This window comes from Arvicanthis niloticus, chromosome 1, assembly GCF_011762505.2.
Source record: "Arvicanthis niloticus isolate mArvNil1 chromosome 1, mArvNil1.pat.X, whole genome shotgun sequence".
Taxonomy (NCBI): domain Eukaryota; kingdom Metazoa; phylum Chordata; class Mammalia; order Rodentia; family Muridae; genus Arvicanthis; species Arvicanthis niloticus.
In genome coordinates, this window is record NC_047658.1 from 112,776,086 (window position 1) to 112,797,906 (window position 21,821).

General features: G+C 53.5%; 1 protein-coding gene across 1 annotated transcript; it reads right to left on the reverse strand.

The window, feature by feature from the left end:
* Positions 1-356: 356 nt before the first annotated feature.
* Positions 357-20,375, reverse strand: Grk2 (G protein-coupled receptor kinase 2). The gene is made up of 21 exons (XM_034511854.2): positions 20,054-20,375; positions 9,192-9,268; positions 7,028-7,101; positions 6,806-6,907; positions 6,612-6,686; positions 6,397-6,458; positions 5,784-5,835; positions 5,449-5,540; positions 4,979-5,078; positions 4,815-4,893; positions 4,599-4,729; positions 4,267-4,361; positions 4,091-4,198; positions 3,853-3,919; positions 3,472-3,572; positions 2,752-2,818; positions 2,577-2,672; positions 2,170-2,332; positions 1,908-2,044; positions 1,707-1,820; positions 357-1,606 (listed from the first exon to the last, which is right to left on the reverse strand). The coding sequence occupies exons 1-21, from the start codon at positions 20,164-20,166 to the stop codon at positions 1,442-1,444; spliced, it is 2,070 nt and encodes a 689-aa protein (XP_034367745.1). The 5' UTR covers positions 20,167-20,375; the 3' UTR covers positions 357-1,441.
* Positions 20,376-21,821: the final 1,446 nt, after the last annotated feature.

Sequence of the window (21,821 nt, forward strand, 5' to 3'; positions counted from 1 at the left end):
AGGGTTTCTCTGTGTAGTCCTGGCTGTCCTGGAACTCACTCTGTAGACCAGGCTGGCCTCGAACTCCACCTGCCTCTGCCTCCCAAGTGCTGGGATTAAAGGCATGCGCCACCACTGCCCGGCTGGTAGCAGACACTTTTAATGCCAGCACTTGGGAAGTGGAGGCAGGAGGGTAAGGAGTTCAAGGCTATCCTTAGCTACATAGTAAGTCTTATCTGAGAGGTAGGCAGAATAATCTACTCCTCTAGGAATGGAAGGATGGGTTACTAAGACCCTCCCCTTTCAGGCCCCAGACTAAGGTGACTGAAAAGTGTTACTGTGGTCACCAGGCAGAGAGAGTCTGAGACAGCGGGGAGTCAGGCACCATTTTTTTATAAAAACGCATAGTCTCATTTTCCACTCTTTAAAATCACATTCAAAAATCGGCAAAGAAACGCCCCAGGAATGAGTAGACAAGAGGGGAGGGTGCACCCACCCAGCCCCAGGGGGAGAGGGCGCAACACCACACACAGCTGCGCGACTGGCACAAGGGGGCATGCGGTGGGTAAGGTGGCACCTGTGGGTGGTGGCCACTGACATGACGTGGGCTAGGGGGCTGGACAGTGTGGGTGGGGGCACACTGACCAGCCAGGACAGGGAGGGCTGGCCTCAGCTGAGTTCTTATGCTGTGCCACCCACCTGCCCAGGCTGTCCCACTGTGGTCCTGGGCAGGTGAGCCTCACCCAGCCCAGGGTTAGGGATCTAGGTTCAGGCTAGGCCAGTGTGGCCCAATCCACAATTGCCTTTTCTATGCTCCTGAGTCCAGGCACGCAATGGGAAGAAGAAGGGACTTGCAGGGAGGCCAGCAGCAGCACTGCCAATGGTAGCCTCCTGATGAGGCAGTGGTGACACACAGGCTTTTCCTGAACAAGGACCCAGGAGCCCGTCACTGTGGGAGACTTCCAAGTCTGGGGAGACAAGGGCCTTCTCTCACCAGTGGCAAGAGGGCAGGACAGCAGGGGTCTGTCCCTCTGTGGCATGGGAGCTGTGATAGGAAAGTTCAAGTAGTACCCCTGTGTTGCACCTTCCTAGGGAGGGGTGCTGGGCCACAGGCTAAGTACAGCCCACAGAGCCTGAAGTGACACACCCACCCCATGGAGGGGCAAGAGGGCTGCTGAGGGTTGCTCCTCTTCCCTGTAGGAAGATACTGGGAGCAAGGACCCCAGGGGGTTGGGGCTGGGGACAGGGTTGGGGTGCTAGACAGTGGCTGGGTTGGTGGCAGCAGGAGCTGAGGCAAGCGGGCCCCTCCCTGGGGGCTGGGCCAGGCTGGGGCCACAGGAAATCACAATAATTACAAAATAAAACCTTTTCCGCTTTGCGGGAAAACAAATAATAAAAATTCAACAAAATAAATTAGAGGTTTATAAAAGGCGGGTGGGCAGGCGGGCAGCAGATGGGTGGATCAGAGGCCATTGGCACTGCCACGCTGGATCAGTGGCACCTTGCTCAGCTCCACCACAGGTGAGCGTGGCTTGTTCTTCATCTTGGGCACTCGCTGCACCAGCTGCTGGGCCTCACGGTAGGCATCACGCAGCTCTTTTTTCCATTGTACCAGCTCAGGATCACTCTGTGCACATCCAGGCTCTGTCAGCCTCTGCTGGCCAGGAACCACCTGCCCATCCGCCCACCTGCCAGCCTGCCCATACCCTAACCTCACCCCCACTTACATCACACTGCAGGACAAACTGCTTGCCACCTCGGATCTTAAGCAGGAGACACTTGCGTTCCTTGATCTGTGTCTCTTCCACTGACTGGATCTCTTCCATGGTCAGCAGGCTCTGCTGCAGGGTGGAAGACAGCAGGCTGTGAGGGAAGGACCTGGGACCCACCCTGTGCCCATACCACATCCTCCCAGAACCTTTTCTTACCGGAGCCTCGCCTTCACCCCTCCACTCAAGGCGGTTGGGGAACAGGTAGAAGTATCGCCGCTGCCACTGGGTCAGGAAGGGGTTACCCATCTTGGACATGTAGCCATGCATGATGCAGTCCTTACCCAGGGCATAGTCTGCACAAGAGATGGGATGTAGGCTCAGCACCCCACCCCCACCCAGCCACTTTCTGGCTGTGGTCTTCGTCAGTTTCTTAGCAGTGTGCAACAGGCCTGGTTTCCCCCATAGTCATAGTCCTCACCCTCCTCATGGCCCAGCTGCTTGTTTTTGGCTTTCTTTCGTGCCTCCAGCCGGTCTGTCTCAGCGTTGATGGTATCAAAGACAGTCTCTGCCACCTCCTGCTGCCACCGCTCAGAGATGGTGAGAGGGAAGTTGCGGTACAGTTCCTGGTCACTGTCCAGTAACTTCACCAGGTGGACATGGCAGGGATAAAATGGATAGACAAAGGGTGCCAGCACATTATTAGCCATAGGCCTGTGTAGGGCCTTAAGCTAGGGATGGTCTCATGTAACCACCATCCCCAGGGGGATGAAGAAGTATGGCCCACAGTTCACAGGGTAGCCATAGTGTCTCACAGGGGCAGAGGAGGGGCAGGGGCCATCCAGACCAGGCCAGGCTCAGGGGTTAGAGGCAAACAAGGTGCAGTACCTTGATTCCTTTTGTGTCTTCCTCATCAAAGGAGCCAATGTCAAAAGCGTCAGCTGCATTCACTTCCCCCCGTGGGGGGATCAGTGGAGGAGGGTACTGCACAGAGCAGGGGTTGGGCATCAGCATGGGTGAGGAGCCATGGAGTTTTCCATCCTACCCCTGGATAGACTTTTACCTTCTGTAAGAAGACCATCTGCCAGTCCAGGGAACGGAAGAAGGGACTTTCTTTTACCTCCTGAGCCCTGTGGAGAGACACACCTGTAACCTGGGCTCTGCACCACCCAAGTTGAGCTATATCCAAACTGTGGGGACATTAGCTTAGGCTTGACTTCTGACTCAGCCACTTTTTGGTTCTGTGATCTTAAGCAAGTTCCATAACTCTCAGCCAGTTTGTTCATCTCTAAATGGGAGAAGCAGTTCTCACATCCTAGGGGTGATATGAGTTTTAATACTACTTTATCTGGTAATTAACAGATATCCCAGTAGACCTACAAAGTTGCTATTAAGCTGGGTGTGGCGGTACATGCCTTTAATCAGAAGCATAAGTGTTCAAGGCCAGCCTGAGCTACAGAGTTAGGCTAACCTGGCTTACATGAGACCTTGTCTCAAAAAATATCCATCTCCTCTACCTCATGCAAAAAAAAAGGTTTTGCTACAAAGATTTTCTTTCTGGACCCTTTGAAAGCTGACCCTGAGTTGATTCCAACTGTGACACACCCAGCCAGCCCTGCCACCTTGAAAACATGACCTCCCTTGTGAGCTCCACAGAGGGGTTCAAATGATGGGACACAACCATTGTTCTAAGGGGGCACAGCCAGAGGCCCAGGCAGGTTGGTCCAGTAGCCCACAGCCAAGATTGAATATGGCCACATGGTGGAGAGGTCAGGAGACTTACCCATGGCCCAGACAGCCTAGTCTCCGATTGACATCCCTCTGCAGCAAACCTTCCAGCAGGGATCGGAGTTCAGGGGAGAAGGAGTCAGGCAGCTCAACAGCCTTGCAGGACAAAGAAGGAGGATGTCAACAGAAGCCAGGAAGAGAGCCCTTAGCTCCGGGGAAGGGTTAGAAGGCAGCAGAAAGAGATGAGACCCAGTTTCCTACTGGTCCTCAGTAAGTGTGGGCTTTGACAGCACAAACAAGGCAAGAGGCTACAGGGCAGGCAGCCTGTCCCTTAGGGACAGAAAAGGGACCACTGGCTAGAGCTCTGTTGGCTAGAAAGAACCAGGAGTTTATGCTTCTGGCACCACATTGGCCTTCACTGCTATCTTACACTCACCATTGTCAATGTCATGCGGTCAATTTCATGCTTGTCTTTGGTCTTGTGCTGCCGGAAGGGGCTGTGTCTGGACAAGAGGTCAAAGACCAATGTCAAAGAGCAAGAATGGGAAAAGTGAGGTAGACTGATGGACAAGGCTAGTGAGAGCTGAGGGAGGCTCCACCGCTAACACCCAGGCCATACAGGGCTCCCCTCCCTGTTTCCTATCTGGATTGACAACCTGGAATAGCCTACTCACCCCCGCAACAATTTGAAGAGCATGCAGCCCAGGGAGAACCAGTCCGCACTGCTGTCATAGGCCACGCCCTTCTGTAGGACTTCAGGGGCCATGTACCCGTGTGTGCCCCTATGGGAGCACAGGCTATAAGTGAAGTGGAGGAGGGTTGGGAAGGGAGGGAATGGCTAGGTACTCACACACTGGCATGAGGCTTCTTCTTGGAGAAGTCACAAGCTAGGCCCAAATCTGAGATTCTCACATGGCCATGCTCATCCAGGAGAATGTTGGCTGGCTGTGAAAGAAGCCCAGAGAGATGCTGAGCCAGGTGGAGGCCAGCTTGGGCCCTTACTGGAAGGAACTGTAAGTTTTTGGGACAAGGCCCCAAGTAGGACACTCCCCCTCCCACCCCACCCCATCACAACTGAATTCAGAAACAGGTACAGGCAGGAAGGGGAGGAGGGTAAGGCAGGGAGGTAAGCTGGCCTTATTACAGGCGTAGAGGGAGAGACAGGTGGCAGCAGCCCCTCACCTTCAGGTCCCTGTAGACGACAAAGCGGCTGTGCATGTGTTCAAGGCCCAGGATGATCTCAGCTGCGTAGAAGCGCATATCAGCTTCGGAGAAGACTCCATGCTGAGACAGGTGGTAGTGCAGGTCCCCACCTGAGGGGCAGCCCCCCAGGTGAGACTCAGCTTCCTGCCCAGGCCCAGCCCTAGGTCCACCCCCTAGGGCTGGTCCTGAGCTCACCGTTCATGAGATCCAGGATGAAACTGAGCTTGTCTGGTGTGTGGAATGCATATGACATGCACACGATGAAGGGGCAGTCCTAGGAGGGAGGGGAAGGTGAGCAAAGGCTGGCTGAGGCTTGGGTCAGAGGTCACTATGGAGGTTCACTTGGCTACCCGACTCACCCCGGTGCTGACGAGGGAGAGCATGATCCGCTCGTTCAGAGCCAGGGTCTCTCCCTGCTTCATCTTGATGCGTTTCTTGTCCAGACACTTCATGGCGTACCTATGATGGAGGAGTAGGTCGGCTGTGTCAGCACACCCTGCAGGGCAGAGCCCCAGGCTCCTTCAGCAGGCTGCTGCTGCAGACCAGATGCAAGACAAACCACGTGACACAACCAGTGCTTTAGAGAGGGCAGAAGGTGCTGGCAAGTTAGTCTCTGAGGAGCCTGAAGGAGACAGGATAGCCAAAGCAAAACAGGGAGGGGACAGTAGCAGGAGTCACTAGTAGGCAGAGGTTCAGGGATGGCAAGCCTGGGACACTGATCCCTGTAACAGCTCTTCTTTAAAAAAAACCCCAGTCCCTCATGATACCTCTAGAAGCCTGACTCCTCCCTCGGGTACCCCACCCAGTGCCAGCTGATCAGGGTGCTCACATCTTGCCTGTGTCTGCTTTCCGGCACCCATAGACCTCACCGAAGCCCCCACGCCCGATGATTCGATGCACACTGAAGTCATTCATGGTCAGCTGCAGAGTGGCAACAGCCAGGGTCACTGCAAGCCTCCTCAGCCCCACAACAGAGGCATTTAGGCAGCAGGGACAGGCCCTGGTACCAGGGTCTCCTACTCCTGTGATCTAGACACACTTACCTTTCTTCAGCCTCTCCTACTGGGATCCCAGCACTGGCCCTCTCCCCTCCCCCTCCCCCCCCCCCCAGCCACCACTGTGGGCTCAGGCCCCCTGGCCCGCCAGCCCCCTGAGCCCACTCACGTGGATGTTCAGCTCTACATTCTTCCACTGGCAGAACCGTGTGAACTTGTCACTGGGAAAGAAGGAGGACACACACTCAAGCAACCATCAAGGCATTGAGAGGTCATCAGAGCCTGTTCCACCCACTGCCCTTCTAGGGTCCTGACACGTGGACATAGAGACATCCTGAGCCTATGGTTGGCTCAGGCCACAAGCCTCAGCAGCCTGAACCATGTTGTCCTACTGGGATCAGAGAGATGGTGTCCAGTCAGATCTCCACCAGGGTATAACACCTGCTGCTCACATACTCCCGGACAAGGGCTCATTCCCAGGGATGTCACCTTCTCAGACCCTTACTGCCTATGGCTGGGTGGCTGTGACTGAAAACGCTGCTCCTAGCAGTCTGCTTAGACTCTGGTAGTTCACACCACAGAGGGAAGTATGTACTTCTGGTCCTGCCTAGACCCTGACACTCCACAGCACAGGGAGACACAGGATGGGAGAAGAGGGCACTGGATCTATGTGACCTCCCAAGAGTCCCTGTGAGGGGACAGGGACAGACCCCACAACTGGCTGCTTAGAGCCAGAGCAGGCTGCCTGTCCAAAGACTGTTTACCTTGCTTCTCCTACTCACCTCTCAATGAACTTGTGAAACACATCCCCTCGGAGGTTCTGACAAATCTCCTCAATGTATGGCTGTGAGGAGAGAGCTAGGAATTGGTGACCAAGTCTATTAGTCCCTGGTGACCCAGGCCCTGCATCCAGCCCCAGGCTCCAGGACCCTAGGTGTCTTAAGACAGGAGGGCCTGATCTGGGCAGAATGGGGCAAGAGAAGCACCCAGCACAAACCTGGAAGAGATCTGGAGGCACCTGCTTCTTCACCAGGTGGCCCTGGACGTGCTCCGTAGCATTCTTTGAAAAGGGCTGGAGAGGACAGAGGTGGCTGTGAATCCTATACAAGGCCCTTTTTTCCCTTCTAACCCCAGGTTGCTGGGGTCAACACATGAGTTCACACCCCAAAAACAGCTGACCAGGACACTCACATGTGAGCAGGCCAGCAGTTCTTTCATGATATAGGAGTCAAAGATCTCCCGGCTGCGGACCACACGTTCCTCCTCTGTCTCCAGCTTCTCGTATTTCTTGATCTGACGGAAAGAACACCTATAGATGATGGTCTGTGGCCAAGGCACAAGGCTAAGATGCCAGGGGCCTCAGACAGCGAGGTGCTTACGCACCTTCATCTCAGTAGACCTCGCCTATCTTACCTCTTCATAGAACTCCACCAAGGGCTTGGCCTCTTCCAGATGGTTCAGGCAGAAGTCCCGGAAAAGCAGGTATCCTGAAAACAACCAAGTCTGGTTAGGCTGAACCATGCACACCCTCCTCTTAGGGGCCTTCTCAACATAGGAGTGGAGTGAGCTTGGGGATTCCTGGACAAAACTAGCCAGGGCAGTAGCAGAGACACCCTTTTGTTTTGTTTTGTTTGTTTGTTTTTTTGTTTTTCGAGACAGGGTTTCTCTGTGTAGCCCTGGCTGTCCTGGAACTCACTCTGTAGACCAGGCTAGCCTCGAACTCAGAAATCCGCCTGCCTCTGCCTCCCAAGTGCTGGGATTAAAGGCGGGCGCCACCACCGCCCGGCACAGAGACACTTTACTGTGAGCAGGAAGGGTCTAGGCAATGTGGCCACTTAGGCTGCCACCAGCCTAACAAGCCCCAGATCCCAGGTTAGGGTTCCTGTACTTCTGCTCTACCCCCAGAGTCTGCCTCTGCAGATGATGGCTAAAAAATGTTGGCACTATGGCAAGGTATGGAGGAGAGAGGAGTTGGCTCTGGCATTAGGAACTCAGGGCAGTGCCATGCTCTGATGCCATCTGTGCTGGGGACACTATCTGCTATGGCAGTAGTAAGGTTCCTGGTGGAGGCGGCATGATGAATGGTCAGGCTGTAACAGGAGGGAGGCAGCAACTAAGACCAAGTGCCTCTCCCTTCCCTCTCCTTCACGTCTAGATGATTTTCACAGTATCTCTGACCAGAAAGGCAAGTCCAGTTGGGAAAACTGAGGCTCAGGGACACCTGTCATAAGAACTCAGAGCTCTTCAGTCCATTGGAGGATCCCTTGAAAAGCCAGGCCAAGGGTGGAGGCCTTAAGAGCAGCTTCCAGATGGCCAAAATGAGAGTGGCTCCCCGCTCAGGCCTCTAGTCCAGCAGGAATGCCTGAGGGTTTTGTTGTTATTGTTTTGTTCTGGAGACAGGGTTTCTCTGTGCAGCCCCGGCTATCCTGAAACTTACTCTGTAGACCAGGCTGACCTCCAACTGAGAGATCTGCCTGGCCTGCCTTTACCTCCCAAGTACTAGATTAAAGGTCTGTGACACCACTGCCCAGCTAGGGTGCTTGAGTGCTGCTGAGTGGCTTTCTATGCTCTCTGAGGAGTGTGGATGGCCTAGTGTTATTAATGGCCTCCAGTCAGGTTTCTCTGCAAATGCTTAAAGCCATCAATTCTAAGGGTGGTCTGGTGGAACCTTCTGGTGACTTGTGAACAAGGTCTGTGGAGGAGGTTTAGGATTACAAAGCACTCTTACTGACACCACTGACTCGGCCCATCCTGTCCGCCGTGGGCAACTGGGCTCAAGGTCCCATTTCTCAGATGTGAAGAATATGAGGCTCAGAGCAGAGGTAACTTGCCCAAAGCCAGGTAGTACAGAGCTGTACCCCCAGGCTGTGTTCTTTCTGGCCTTCTGCTGAACTAAGGCTGACTTCCAATGCCTGATCCTTCCAGGACACCCTCAGTTCCATACTGAGATCCCATCCTCAGGAAGCCCAAATCTGAGGCCCTGTGTGACTAAGGTGGCTTCCTAGGTCGTCACCCCAAGCTTTCCCTTTAAGCTGGGCATTGGAGTGGATAGCATGATACTTCTAATACAACCCGAATTTACCCCCCCCCCCCCCCCAAACACACACAGACACACAGACACACACACTCACACACACCAGAGGAGGAAGGATGGAGGGGCCAGCTCCAAGGCAGGTTGCTCACTTAGGGCCTGGGGGGTGTGAGGGGTGGAGGCGGGGCCAACCACAGCTCCACAGGCACCACAGGAAGGGCCCCGCCTCTTCCTGTCAGTTCTACCAACGGCCCAAAGCAGCTGTGGCTGCGCCAAGGGGAAGCTGCAACTCTCAAAAACAAAAACCCCAAAGGAGGAACTTCCCTGGCGCCTGGGGAAGACTGATGGGTCCCCACCCCCACCACAGGGCTCCCTAGGCAAAAGCCAGGCACTGGGAGGCACAAAGAGTCACCATTCTTTACTGGAGGGGGAGCCTAAGTAGTGGGGAAACTTCTGGGGCAGGGGCACATGGCACAGGCAGAGGCATGATGACAAGAAACTAACCCCTTGGAGAGACCTCAGGCTGGGAGAGGTGCCTGCACTTACCTAACTTCTGTGAGAAGATCTTCTCAAAGGTCACTTCTCCTCGATCCTCTAGATACTTCTGCATGACGCTGCGGATGCTGCAAGCCAAGGAGCACAGTGAGCGGCCCACAGAGACTTGGGCCAGGAGCCTGGGTCAAGGCATTCATTTTCTAACACAAATTTATTAATGTGGTGTGTATGTTTGTGCGCGCGCACTTGTGTGCATGTAGAGGTCAGAGCACAACCCATGGGAGTTGGTTCTCTCCTTCAATGTGAGTCCCAGAGATCAAACTTAGGTTGTTAGGCTTAGCAGTAACACTTTACCCCCTTACCCACTGAGCTATCTCTCCTAGGTTTTTTTTTTTTTTTTTTTTTTAAAGATAGGACCACATACATCTGGTGGCTCACACCTTTAATCCCAGCAGAGGCAGTAGATCTCTGTGAGTTCCAGACTAGCCTGGTCTATAGAGTAAGTTCCAAGACAGTCAGGACTATATCGAAAAAACCTGTCTGGAAACAAACAAGCAAGCAAACAATGCTAGAGTGACACACTGTAGCCCAAGCTAGACCCACAGCAGCCTCCTGCTTCAGCCTCTCTAGTGCTGGGATTACAGATGAGTGCCACCACGTCTGTTTTGAATGGAACCACTCTTTAACTCAGTGTCATCATGTCCTCCAGAGACCTCCCAGCTAGCCTGGTCATTCATTCTGTCCACAGGTTACTTCAAAGAAATCCAAGGTTATGCTAACCAGCAGATCCTCATCTGTGCCTACTGTGTGCAGAGGTGTGTGTCACACACTGCCACGTGCTGACTCTGGGAAGGCCAGGACTTGTCCACCCGTTGGATAATGTACAGAACAGAATGTGGGCATGTTATGGTCTGGCAATAGAAGGAACGAACCAGACAAGTTTAGGACCAGGACCAGGTCATGAATGGCGGCCTCAGAGCACTCCAATCTGTATGAACCCATCCACATGACTCCATGACAGGCTCACTAATGGAAAATCAGGTTTGTGGGTACTAGAGACTTGGGGGAAAATGCCAAACAGGCCATGGATTTTTTTTGTTGTTTGGTTAGTTGGTATATGTAGGTCAGAAGACAACTTTTGGGAGTCAGTTTTCTCTTCCAGTGTGTGTAGGGGTGGTGGTGGGGACCTTGATAAGTGTCTTTTTGTTTGCCTGTTTCTGTGTTTTACCAGCTGAGCCATGTCAATAGCCCAGGGATAGGGTCTCCTTAGGAATTGATAGGGTGCTCCACGGTGAGGGCAGCAGAATAAAGTGAACACATACAGGAAACAGTGAATTCTGTCTTTACTTTTTGGTTTTGTCTTGGAGAGACAGGGTTTTGCTGTTGTAGTTGAGGATGGCCTCAAACATGTAGCAATCCTTCAGAGTGCTGGGGTTACAAGCATATGTTACCACCCTTAACTCTGAATTGTATTCCTTAATGAATTTATATTGTATTTCATCTTCATCCCAGCACTCAGGTTCAAGGCTAGCCTGGGTTACACAAGACCCTGTCTCAAAAAAGAAAGATTCAAGCCTCAGTTTGTGTCCCTAGCACTCAGATAAAAACATGTCCCCTCAGTCTGTGTGTCCCTAACACTTGTATAAAAACATGTCCCTTGCTTAGACCACCTGGTAAGACCATAGCAGAAAAACTGGTCACCAAAGTTCTTAAGACAATCTCCACAACCAGCACCTTGTTTATTCATTGCGACACTGTGCACTGCCTGGGGAAATCTCACTGAGCCACATTCCGTACTTCAGAGGCCTCCTTGTCTCCGCCCTCCTCTTCTGAGCCACTGGCATCCTAGATCTGCCAACCTGCCCCAACAGCCAGCTCTAGTCACATTTGGCCCTGTTAGCCTGGTCTCTTCAGAGAACACACAGCTGCCCAACTGAGGGCATGAGAAGCCAGGGGATGTGCCAGGCCAAGTTCTAGAGAACATGTGGAACCCAGCAGGGATCTGGCCAGGAAACTGAGGCTCCACAGCACAGTCCAGCTTTCTGTGCTTGCCTCTGCCTCCCCTAGAATCTCTAGCAGGTTAAGCATAGGCTAGCCTGATCGCGGAGGCTAGAGTCAGGCACTATTCATGGCATGAGACCCATACCTACTTCTAGGCGGGTCTTTCTCTGGTACAGGCCCCTGGAATGTGTTATCAGTGGGTGCTGAAGCTGAAGCCTTGGGGGCCTGTAGTCAGATCAGCTCTGGGTGGTGGGGAGCCGCTGTGTGGAGATGTGGACTTTTGCTGGCTTCCTGAAGTGCAAACAATGTGTCACCAGGTGGTGAAGAGGCCCACAAGACAGAGAAGGCAGAGCAAAACTGCATGGAGAGAGGACAGGAATGGGTGCTGGGTGATTTCAAAGTCAGTGTGCACCCTTAGGAGGCCGGATGCAGGACCAAGCAGAGACATCATGGGGTCACTATGTGAAAAAGTCCAGGTAGACACTGCTAAGGTGAGAGGAAGTGGGGCTAGGGAGGTGGCAAAGGCTGCTGGGCTGTGGGTACAGGAAGGGTGTCTGCCAGCCCTACCTTACACTCTGAGCTTCTAAGTTTTTTGAAAGATGACAGCTCTGGTCAAAAGTGAAACCGGGGAAAGTGGTGGCAGGGCACTAGCCTCCAGGTCCAGCCCTTCCAGGATTTGGCTTTGTTGGCCTTCCTTAAGAGAGGCCTCTCAAGATAGCGAAACATGCTGAGCTGCCCAGAGCCCATCCTGAAACTGTGACCCTCTTACTGGGAGGCTGGGAGATACCACAGGTCCACCAAAAGCTGTCTCTGACAGGAAGTGGAGCTCTGATGACCAGGCCAAGCCTTGGTGACTCTGGGCTTCCAGCCTGCAACTCCTACCCAAACTTACGCCCTCCCATACTGTGGCTTCAGACCTGTGCCCTCTGGGACAGCAAGATCATTCTCTGGTAACTGGCAGAGGCACCAAGGCTCTATGTGCTCTTCCTCTACACTGGACCAACCTCTCCTCCTGGGGACCACCCATCAGCATACTTTCCTGACTTCAGAAGACTCAGAGGGACTCGGAATAGGACAGACTAAACCTCACCAACATATATGAACAACAGGAACTTGGAGAAAACCTGTTAGTCTGAGAGAGTCCAGCTGGGTGGTCCGCACCTAAAATCCCAGCACTCAGGAGGCTGAGGCAGGAGGTTTGTGCAAACCTCCTATCTCAAACAAAGCACAAATAACAAAATAAATCAGACACAGCCCATTCTCTGCCTGTAGATGGCAGCCTGGCCAGGCAGCCCTCCACATAGGAGGCTGATCTCTCAGATCTTACAGGAGAGTGGCACTCCTGAAAAACCGGCAGGAGGGCAGAGACATGAAGCTCAGGAACCTGCACAACCAGGTGCCTGGATCTCATCTGGCAGATAGCCCAGGAGGGTGAGACTGTTAGCCACATCCCCCACCCCCAAGTCTTGGTCCTGGGTGCTCTGCTCGTCACCTAATCTTTACATTCTGGAACATTTTGGTCCACGGACAGACAGACAGGATATGAAGCAGTAAAGTGATGGTGGTGGTGGTGGGGGGGTGTCAGCTTGTCAGTTCTCAAGGCAGTGGGGAATCAGATGGACATGCTCCGGTAGAGTCGGGTGGGGTGTATGGACAGGAAGATGCAGATGACAGGCAAAGACCGAAGCTGTTAGGGAGATCTCACCAGGAGCAGAGCAGGGCACTCGGAATGGGGCCCTAGGTACCACTGGAATATCCTAACCCTATCTGGGCTTCCTGAAAACTGAGAAAGCAGGCTATCTTGGCTGAAGGCATGTATGCCCACAAAGGTGCCTAACAGAGGCAGTGCTTGGTAAAAGACCCTGCCTTAGATAGCCAGGGAGCCAACAAGGCAGGACGTTCTGCTTTTTCACCTGAGCCTGGGACCCAACAGGAAGTAGGACCTCAGGCTAGAGACTGTCCCTCCCACAAAGGGGTACTACCCCAAAACTAAGGTCAGCCTTGAGCAGAGCCCTTGAGTGGAAGGCCTCCAGCATGACCATTTCAGGGTTTCCAGTCTGTCCTCATGGAGTCAGAGGCTATGGAAGCTGGCAGATTAGAAAAGGTGTCAAAGGATGAAACTCCTGTCCAGGAAGCAAGTACAGGCTTGCATGGGAGGCAGCAGCAGTCTCCTGGATAGGTCCCTGATGCTGGCGGTGCCAGGACATGTGACATACTCTGAGTGGCACCTCTATCCCCACCCAAGCCAATAACCCACATCCATCCAGGGGTACAGGTTCTCAAAGTCCCCACTTAGGAAGCTGAGGCCAGCACATAGTAAGTTCCAGTTGGTATGAGCTACAGAGTGCAGGTCAGTTAAAAAAAATACCATTACTCTGGGTGGGAGACATCAACACCCCCTCCCCCGTGCCTCAGCAGCTGGAAGGGTACCCTGACCAGGTTTCTTCCCAGATCCCCCAGGAGGTCATCACAAACTGTGCTTCTTTACTCTTTTGGCATATGTACATATATGTATTCACATGAATTCTGGCACATGTGCATGCAGATGCATGTAGGAATTACAGGTGAGCCATAAGCCAGCCTGGCCCTTATGTAGGTGCCGGGGTCCAAATTCTAGACCTCATATGTATACAGCAAACTCTTCTATCTACTGAGCCATTTCTCCAGCCCTATTTTAGTTTTCTGATATAAGGTCTTGCTATGTAGCCCAGGCTGCCCTTAAACTAGCTGTCTTCCTGCCTTAGCCTCCAGCTAGACCATATGCCACCATGCTCAGTCAGCTAAGTTACAGACTTCAATGCTGGTTTCCACTTTTACAAAACAAGAGTGTCAAGGAAATGGAATTGCTACTTTTGTACTGCCTATCAGATAGCTTGAAATGTCTAAAGGGGAGGGGTTCTCCTGGGGTGCCAGGTTTTCTGGGCCATTGTTAGCCTGTTAGCATGGTTGCCCTAAGCTTTATTATCTGGTACTCCACAACTCCTAACTGCCTACATTAGAACATGACTCTATGCTATGCTAACCAGTTCACACTTGTCCTGTACTCAAAGGAAGAAGCTATGGCCAGGCAGTCTCAGAGAGGCAGAGCAGTGGCCAGACCAGGCCCATTGGCAGGAGGTGAACCAAACAGAATGGCTGCCATTCTTCTGGCCTGGAGAGCAGCTTTAAACACTCCCATGACTCCACCCTAGAGTACAGCAGAGAGCTCAATGCCTGTTCTGCCAGAGAATCGAGGGCATCCAGGCACTCACGTGCTTCGTGCCAGGGTGACCTACCCTATCCCCATTCCTAGGACCTCTAACAGCTAGGGTCTTAGACGGTTTGAGAAGTAGGCCTGGCCTGACTTCAGGAGTAGGAAGAGGGAACTTCCTCTCTCTTTGCAGTGACTAAGGTGAGAGAACAGCAGGCAGGGAGGGAGTGGTGTGTAAAGAGAACTTCTCATAAGAAAGGTACCATGTGCTTCAGTATGAGAGCAAGCCCCACACTCTGGCATAGTGGCCTAGTATGTCAGGTATGCCCTCACAGATGGCTCCCACATAGTCAAGGGAGCTCAGATGTATGGATTGGGAGGGCCTGCAGGAAGGAGTCTATTTTGATAGTAAGGAGACCAGGAGTGGAAGAATCCTCAAGGTCACTGGTCTGGAGGCCCACAGTAAGCCTCTGATAAAGTAAACATCAAAATTGGCTTTGAGTATTATCTCAGCAGGGGATGGGAGGGGAGGGGAGGGCCTCAGAGGATCAGGGCAGTATCCAGCGTCTTCCACCTCACCATGGGCATTAGAACATGGCAGTATGCCTCCCAGGAGCCTGCGAGGCTAGACTATAAGGAACAGTCCTGGCTGCTACAGAGTTCTGGTGTTTGTGTGATGGTGACATTGATGCTGTGACACCCCAAGAAGCTGGTGCAGAGGCTACAGTCTCCAGACTGGTGTGTCCCAGATGGCTACGCTGGGGACTGCCACACTCTGGGAGGGAACAGCTAACAAGCCGTGGCTGTAGCTGAGGCATTCCCTGGTGGCATTTCCAGGAACCTGGCACAGAGGTGGCAGCAGCAGGAGGAAGGCCCCTGGGACTTCCTATTAATATTTCTCAATGACTCTCCCTGGGGCTCAACAGTGTTCTCAGAGCTCAAGGATGGGGCCACTACCAAAAAGGAAAGACCAATTGTAACCACCATGTCCACTAAACCCAATGAAGGACAACATGGTTGACCCACAGCCCATGGTCAATGTCTAACAAGCCCCAGACCACCAGATTCTCCCATAAGACGTTCAGGAAGAGACACTTCAGCCATCACAAACAAGATATAAACAGGCACCCTGCACCTTACTGCCTACAAGGACATCAGGAGTTGACATCCTGTCAGTGTGCAGTGAGAACACCATTCTAGGGGGTCCTTGTCTGGCAGTCACTGGAAGGGGGTTGTCCCCATTCCAATTCTGGGGCAGCTCCCGCCCTCAGAGAAGTGACCCCCACTTTGTCACCAAACACCTACGTCTGTATCACCAAAGCCACCCTTTTCAGTAAGCAGTGATGTGAGACAAGATGTCGTTACAGAAAAATGTTGTTGCCAAACGCCTTACTTTTGGGATCTCATCTGAAGTGGGCCTAAAATAACCTAAGTGTAACTATCCAGAAGAAGAAATGGCTGGCCTTAGGAGCCATGGGGAGTAGGGAAGGGGTCCAGAGAGAAACAGCAGGTATGATGGAGGCTGTGCATTCCTCAAAAACCATCACATGCTCTTGGCTCCTGCTGTTTATTCCATAACATCCTGAGAACAGCAGCCATGTGCAGGCAGCTGGAACTCCCTGAGGCCCCTAGGGCTCACAGCTTCCTACACAGCAACCTGGGCACAAGGAGAAGCTGCTGCAGAGTGTGTGCCTGCACTTGACGTCACCCAGGATTTACTACTAGCATGGATTGTGCATTAACAGGACCCATCATTCCCAGGCCAAAGGAGCCCAGATCCCTGTGCACGGATCCTGACCTATGATGCTCACACTCCCTACAGATCCATCTGCTGAGTGCACAGTGGAGAAGCATGCAGAGCTGAGCAACTTAATAGCAAATCCACGAGAGCCTCGCTCCGCTCCGGAGAGGAGGACAGATGGGAAAAGGCATCTCAGAGAGCCATTCCCAGGGAGCAGTAGCAGCTTCAAAGGCCCACAGGGATAGACTGCAGAAAAGATAATCTTGTTTTCAGGGGCAGGAGGGGGTGGGTCGCTGCTACTGGAGTGGAATGTTCTGGTAAGGGGCAAAGGCTGGCAACAGCAGGCTTTCTGCTAGCGATGAAGAAGTGGAGGGAGGAAGAAGAGCAAAAGCCTTCTCAGCTCGCCTTCTCAGCTTGCCTTCCCCCACCAATCTAGGCAGGAAGTCCTGGCTGCAATGAGTTAACAGGAACGAAGAAGCAGAGAAGGAAGAGTAGCAGGGTCTGGGGAGACCAAGAAACAAGCACAGGGCGGGCGGGCAGCATCGGGCAGCAGCATTGGAGGAAGCTCGTGGTGGGGGAGGGACCAGGAAATAGCCCAGAGAACCAGAAGGCTGCAAGAGGCACCCAGCTCCCGCATGCTGCTGCTGGGGCTGCCACTGTCACTCTCCTGGGACCGCCCAGGCAGGGCTCCTCATGCAGGAGCCCTGAGATTAATTACACAGGGCCTCAGTGGTCATATTAAGCAAATGATGATAATGATCAGACTGCAGCAGCTGCTTGAAAGGAGGCGACAGCTTCTGTGGGGCAAGGACCAGACCTCAGTCCCACAGGCCTGGGAGGTCAGCCAGCCCCCTCGTTTTATCAAAGCAGATAAACTGAGGCAGGTCCAGTCAGGATAAGTGTGCCTGGATTCCGTGTGAGCCAGTATTACAGAAGTGAGAAGTCAGGACCCCCGTGTTCTATCCATACAGCACCCCCTCCTGAGAGAAGGTTGGAAATGAGTCTGCTTCCTCAGATCCTCTAGGTGACAGAAGGAAGGGGAGATCCTTCTGCCAAGTTACAGTGGCACTATGCCCAACAGTTCCCAGTCCCCAGCCCTGGGAAATAAGAGCTGTGATACCAGCCAAGCTCAGCCAAGCCACAACCCTGGGCACCGGCCACAGACAGGCTGCCAAGATGGCCTACCCCAAAGTGGGAGCTACTCCCATTGGCATACTGGCACAGGAATGAACCCCATTGCTTCTTTCCCTGACCCTGGCTTCAGGGTGGGGAAGCAGGTCCCTGTACCTGATGGAGGCCCTGGCATGGAGCTGTTCTTATCTAAGCATTAGCTTGGCCAGGGCAGCCTGTTTCTGAAATGCAAATGGTAAAAGGGTTGGGTCTTGTATACCGGAACAGCTGATGATCCCAGAAACTGCCCTGCTGCCTTCAGGCCACCACCCCAGAACCACAGCTCCCACGACAAGTGGTTTCAGCCATCATACCCCATAAACCAGTTGTATGGGAGTGGGAGGAAGAGACAAAAGCACAGACAGGAAGAGTACTGTGCTCAGGACTCCAGAGACCTGTGATCCAATCCCAGATCTTCTGTGTGACAAGCCTCAAAGCCTCGGCTAATAAATGAGGAAAATACCACCTGCTGGGTCGGCCAGTGTCCCAGAGTTGTGAAGACAAGACACTTCACAAATGGGACTTATTGGGCACACGAGACATGATCGTAACCACTTTCAAGGGCAAGAGATAGCTGCCTCGGGAGTGTGCAAAGTGCATTACGAAGAGGACCTGCTTTCCATCATGGGAGGCTGGCATGCCTAGGGCCATGGCCACTGCAGGGTGATTGTCTGAGCATACCAGCAGTCAGAGTTAGAGGCTCCTAACCATTCAGACTGAGCAGTTGGCCAACAACATACTACTGATGGTGACCTGCACCTGTGGTATCGTTCTCTGAAACTCACAGCCTGCTTCAATTCTGCTTGCCGCTATCACCCCATCCTGGTACTGTTGGCCCTGCCAACTTTACATGTTGGTTTTTGGATCAACTGAGATGACAGATGTCAAAATAAATAATGAATTATTAAACTTTCCATTCTTATTCAATCACATCACATCATGACTGCCACCATACAAAAAGGTAAAAAGAAAGAGGTACAGCTCACGTATCAGGGTTCTTGAACACCAGGGAGGGGACAACCCGAGGTGGGATCTATTAGGAGCAATGTATTCTGGGGAAAGACTGTCCAGACATAGAGAGTTCTAGAAAAGGCACCACCTCAAACTTTGCAATCCTCCCAGCCACCTGCAAAAGAATCCCATGGCTGGGGCTTCCCAGAGGAGCTGACAAGGCCCTAGAAGCTAACTGCACCTCCCCCACTCTTCCCTTTAAGTTTTGTCATTTCTGAAACTCATTTTCATCCTAACTGCTGCTGCCCCTAGACAGCCCCAGCTGACACTCAGTCTAGTTCCTGTTTTGAGAAATCTGATTGCAAATGTCTTAAAAAAAAACGGGGGGGGGGCAACAGCCGCTTCAAAACACAGACCAATTTTTCCTCTGCTGGGCTTGGTTCTCAGTCAAACTGAAACCCCCGTGTGCAGCCACTGGAGGGGGGGGTGCACGGTGAGAAGCACAGCAGCAAGCCCGAAAGCTGCCCATCCCCCTCCAAGGACTGAGGCCACCAGAGGCCTATTTCACACTACCCACTGGAAAAAAAAACCTGCCCCATGTCCTATGACAGAGAATGGTAGTGAAATCAGGGCCAATTCTTGGCTGCTAACTGGGTTGGCATGAGAAGCTGCTGGGACTCGCCTTACCACCCACCATGAGGCATCCTGGTGGGTGGACACAGCTGCTCTTCCAGATGCTGGACATCCAGGCCACCCTTCAGGTCAGGACAAAACATAAAACTAGAAACTGAGAGCCCTGATGTGGAGGCCAGGTGCCACTATGGATTACCCAGGTGACACTGCACAAGCCATTCAAGTCTGAGTTTTTTCCCCCTCTCTCTCTCTCACACACACCTTGTACTATAGAAACAAAACTACACCTGCCTCACTCACTCTCTGGTCTCCTGTGCGGTTCAAATGGGAAGATAAGTCTATTTGCCATAACATACTGGACAAGCCCCAGCTACACCTCTCACATCCTGCCCTGTTCTGCAGCCACATCCTGGACAGTTTAAACTTTGATACCAGGTGTGATGACATCAGTTGTCTTGCAGAGAGGTGGCAGCACCGTCCAGCTGCTGTAGGATGGGAGGTCCCCTGGCCAAAAGTACCCACAAGGAACCACATATGGGGAAAAGGGTAAAGAAGGGACTTCCCTCACCCGAGCACAGCCCTCAGGGATGGTACACTGCAGTGTCCCCAGAACGTACTCTCAAACCCAATCCCGTAGTGACCCCACCATAGGGGAAGGGAAAAAAAAAAGTCCCCAGATTGGTCCTCCTCACTCCACAAATCTCACAAGAGTGTTACCCACTCCAACGGGAGTGGATAGGGTAGTGGAACACCAACAGGGGTGGGTGGGTGCTGGGACCAGGAGCAACAGACTGTGATACAATCGGGTAAACAGAGGCAGACTTGAGAAAGGGGACATAGAGTGCACAGGGCAGAGTCGAGCATCAGGGTGGAAAGAAGGCTGCAGCAGAGCCAGGGGCTGACAGCGACCAGGCCGGGCAGTGAGATACAGGAAGCGGCAGGGCGGCCCCGGGAACGCGGCTAGAAGCTTGGACTTGGGGCGCTCTGGGCTCGCGGGCACCAAGCCTGCGGCGGCAGGGACAGAGGAAGTCTTCGGGTCCTGGGGCGGCCAAGATAATGGGGTCTCCGGGGCATAAGGTCCCCGGAGTAGAAGGGGTTCCCGGGTCCTGGGCAGCCGGGATAGTGGGGTCCTAGGGTAGAGGTCCCCGGAACCTGGGGCAGAGAGAGGGGGTCCCTGGGGCACGGTTTCCCGGGGCGGCGCGTGGGGCCCGGCACAGGCGGGCTCACCTGGGCTCTGGGAGCAGGATCTTCTTGCTGGCGCGCGCGGCCGGCGTGGCCTTGCTCTTCTCCATGGCCATCAGGTAGCTCACATCGGCCAGCACCGCCTCCAGGTCGGCCATCTTGGCGGCGGCGGCGCTGCTCCTCCCGCCGCCCGAGGCTCGGCTCCGCTCCCGCTCGCTCGGCCCGGCTCGGCCCGGCCCGCGCGGCTTGTCGGCCTCGGCGCCGCCGCCGCCCCGCCCGGTCCTCACTGGTCGCCCGCTCACAGGCGGCGCCGCCCCATGGCGCCGGCTCGGGCCCGGCCCGGCTCGCGCTCCGCTCCCGCCGGGACTGCAGTCGGGGCGCCGCCGCCGCCGCCGCCACCACCACCACCACCCGCCCGCCCGCGCCCCGGAGCTGCCGCCGCCGCCTCCGGCCCCGCCTGCCGCGCACAGCGCCAGCGAGCCGCCGAGGGGCCGAGCCGGGCGGGCGGCGGGCGGGCAGGCGGCAGCGCCCCCTAGAGGCCGCATCGCTCGGGTCCGGGACACGGGTCTCAGTCCTGGTCTGTTACCTGAGACTTGCACCAAGGACTCCAGGACGACCCCAGACCCCAAGCCATGACCACAAACTCGGATCCCATCTCAGGATGCCAGACTCCACGCTCCTATTAGGGCGTTGACTCAAGACCGTGGATCATAACAAGAATCCTAACACTGACCAAGATCCCATACCTAAATTTCTGAACATTCTCTCAGAACCACCCCTGACTCCTGATCTAACCCTAGACCTTGGATGACAATCCTGACTTCAAACTACCAACAGGACCCCAGACTCAGACCTTGGGATGAACATCTGTTGTTGTTGTTATTTTAGAGGGGGTATCCCGTATAGCCTTGGCTAGTCTGTAACTCACTATGAAGACCAGGCAGTCCACTAATTCACAGAGATCTGCTTGCCTCTGCCTCCCAAGTGCTGAAATGTATTAAAGGCGTAGTTTATCAAACCACACTCTGATGAGGGCTGGATTGATTGATTGATTGATTGATTGATTGATTGTGTATGCACATATGGAGGTTAGGGGACAGACAATTTGATAATTAGCTCTCTCTTTTTACCACATGAGCCCCTAGGGATGGAACTCCAGGTCCTTAGGCTTGGTGGCAAGTGGTTTACCCACTGAGTCCTCCTGTGCCTTCTTCCTTAGCCAACTCCTGCCTACTCTATCTGGCCAGCACATGGGAAGCAAAAGCAGGTGTATTTCTGTAAAGTCAAAGCCAACCAGGGCTATATAGTGAGACCCAGTCTTAAGCAAATGAATTAAAGCGATTTAGACCACACACCTCTCTAGAGCACCTCTTTGCTTTCCAAGCTGCCAGGACACTCCTTCCCACTTTAGTCTCAGATTCTTAGAACCAGATTCTCCTGTCAATTCATGTCCAGCAAAATGAGTGCCCCCACTTCCTTGACTTCTTGGCTACTTCGGATGAAAACAAATCATATGGGGGGGGGGGTTTGTCAGTGGATGACATCCCTAGACAGCCAAGTCAAAACCCAGACTGCCTTGCCCCACCCCTGCCTCTACCTACCCTTTCCTATGTCACCATTACATCACCACTACGGCCTCCTGAGAATCCCCTGACCTATCCATCTCTCAGGATTCCCATAACCACTGCCTTGCTGATGCAGGCTCTGACCAGAATGGCTGTGCTGTCCCCAAGTCTAGATCTAATGGAATTACTGTCCATTTAAGGCCAAACAACAACTGTCTAGTCCCCCAGAGCTACCAAGTCTTGTTGAA

Coding starts and splice junctions, on each gene's coding strand:
- Grk2 (XM_034511854.2), bottom strand. CDS start 20,166: ATGGCCGACCTGGAGGCGGTGCTGGCCGATGTGAGCTACCTGATGGCC. Junction 7,102..9,191: donor GATCTTCTCACAGAAGTTAG/GTAAGTGCAGGC, acceptor GGTTGTTTTCAG/GATACCTGCTTTTCCGGGAC. Junction 2,673..2,751: donor AGATGGTCTTCTTACAGAAG/GTAAAAGTCTAT, acceptor TGCTCTGTGCAG/TACCCTCCTCCACTGATCCC.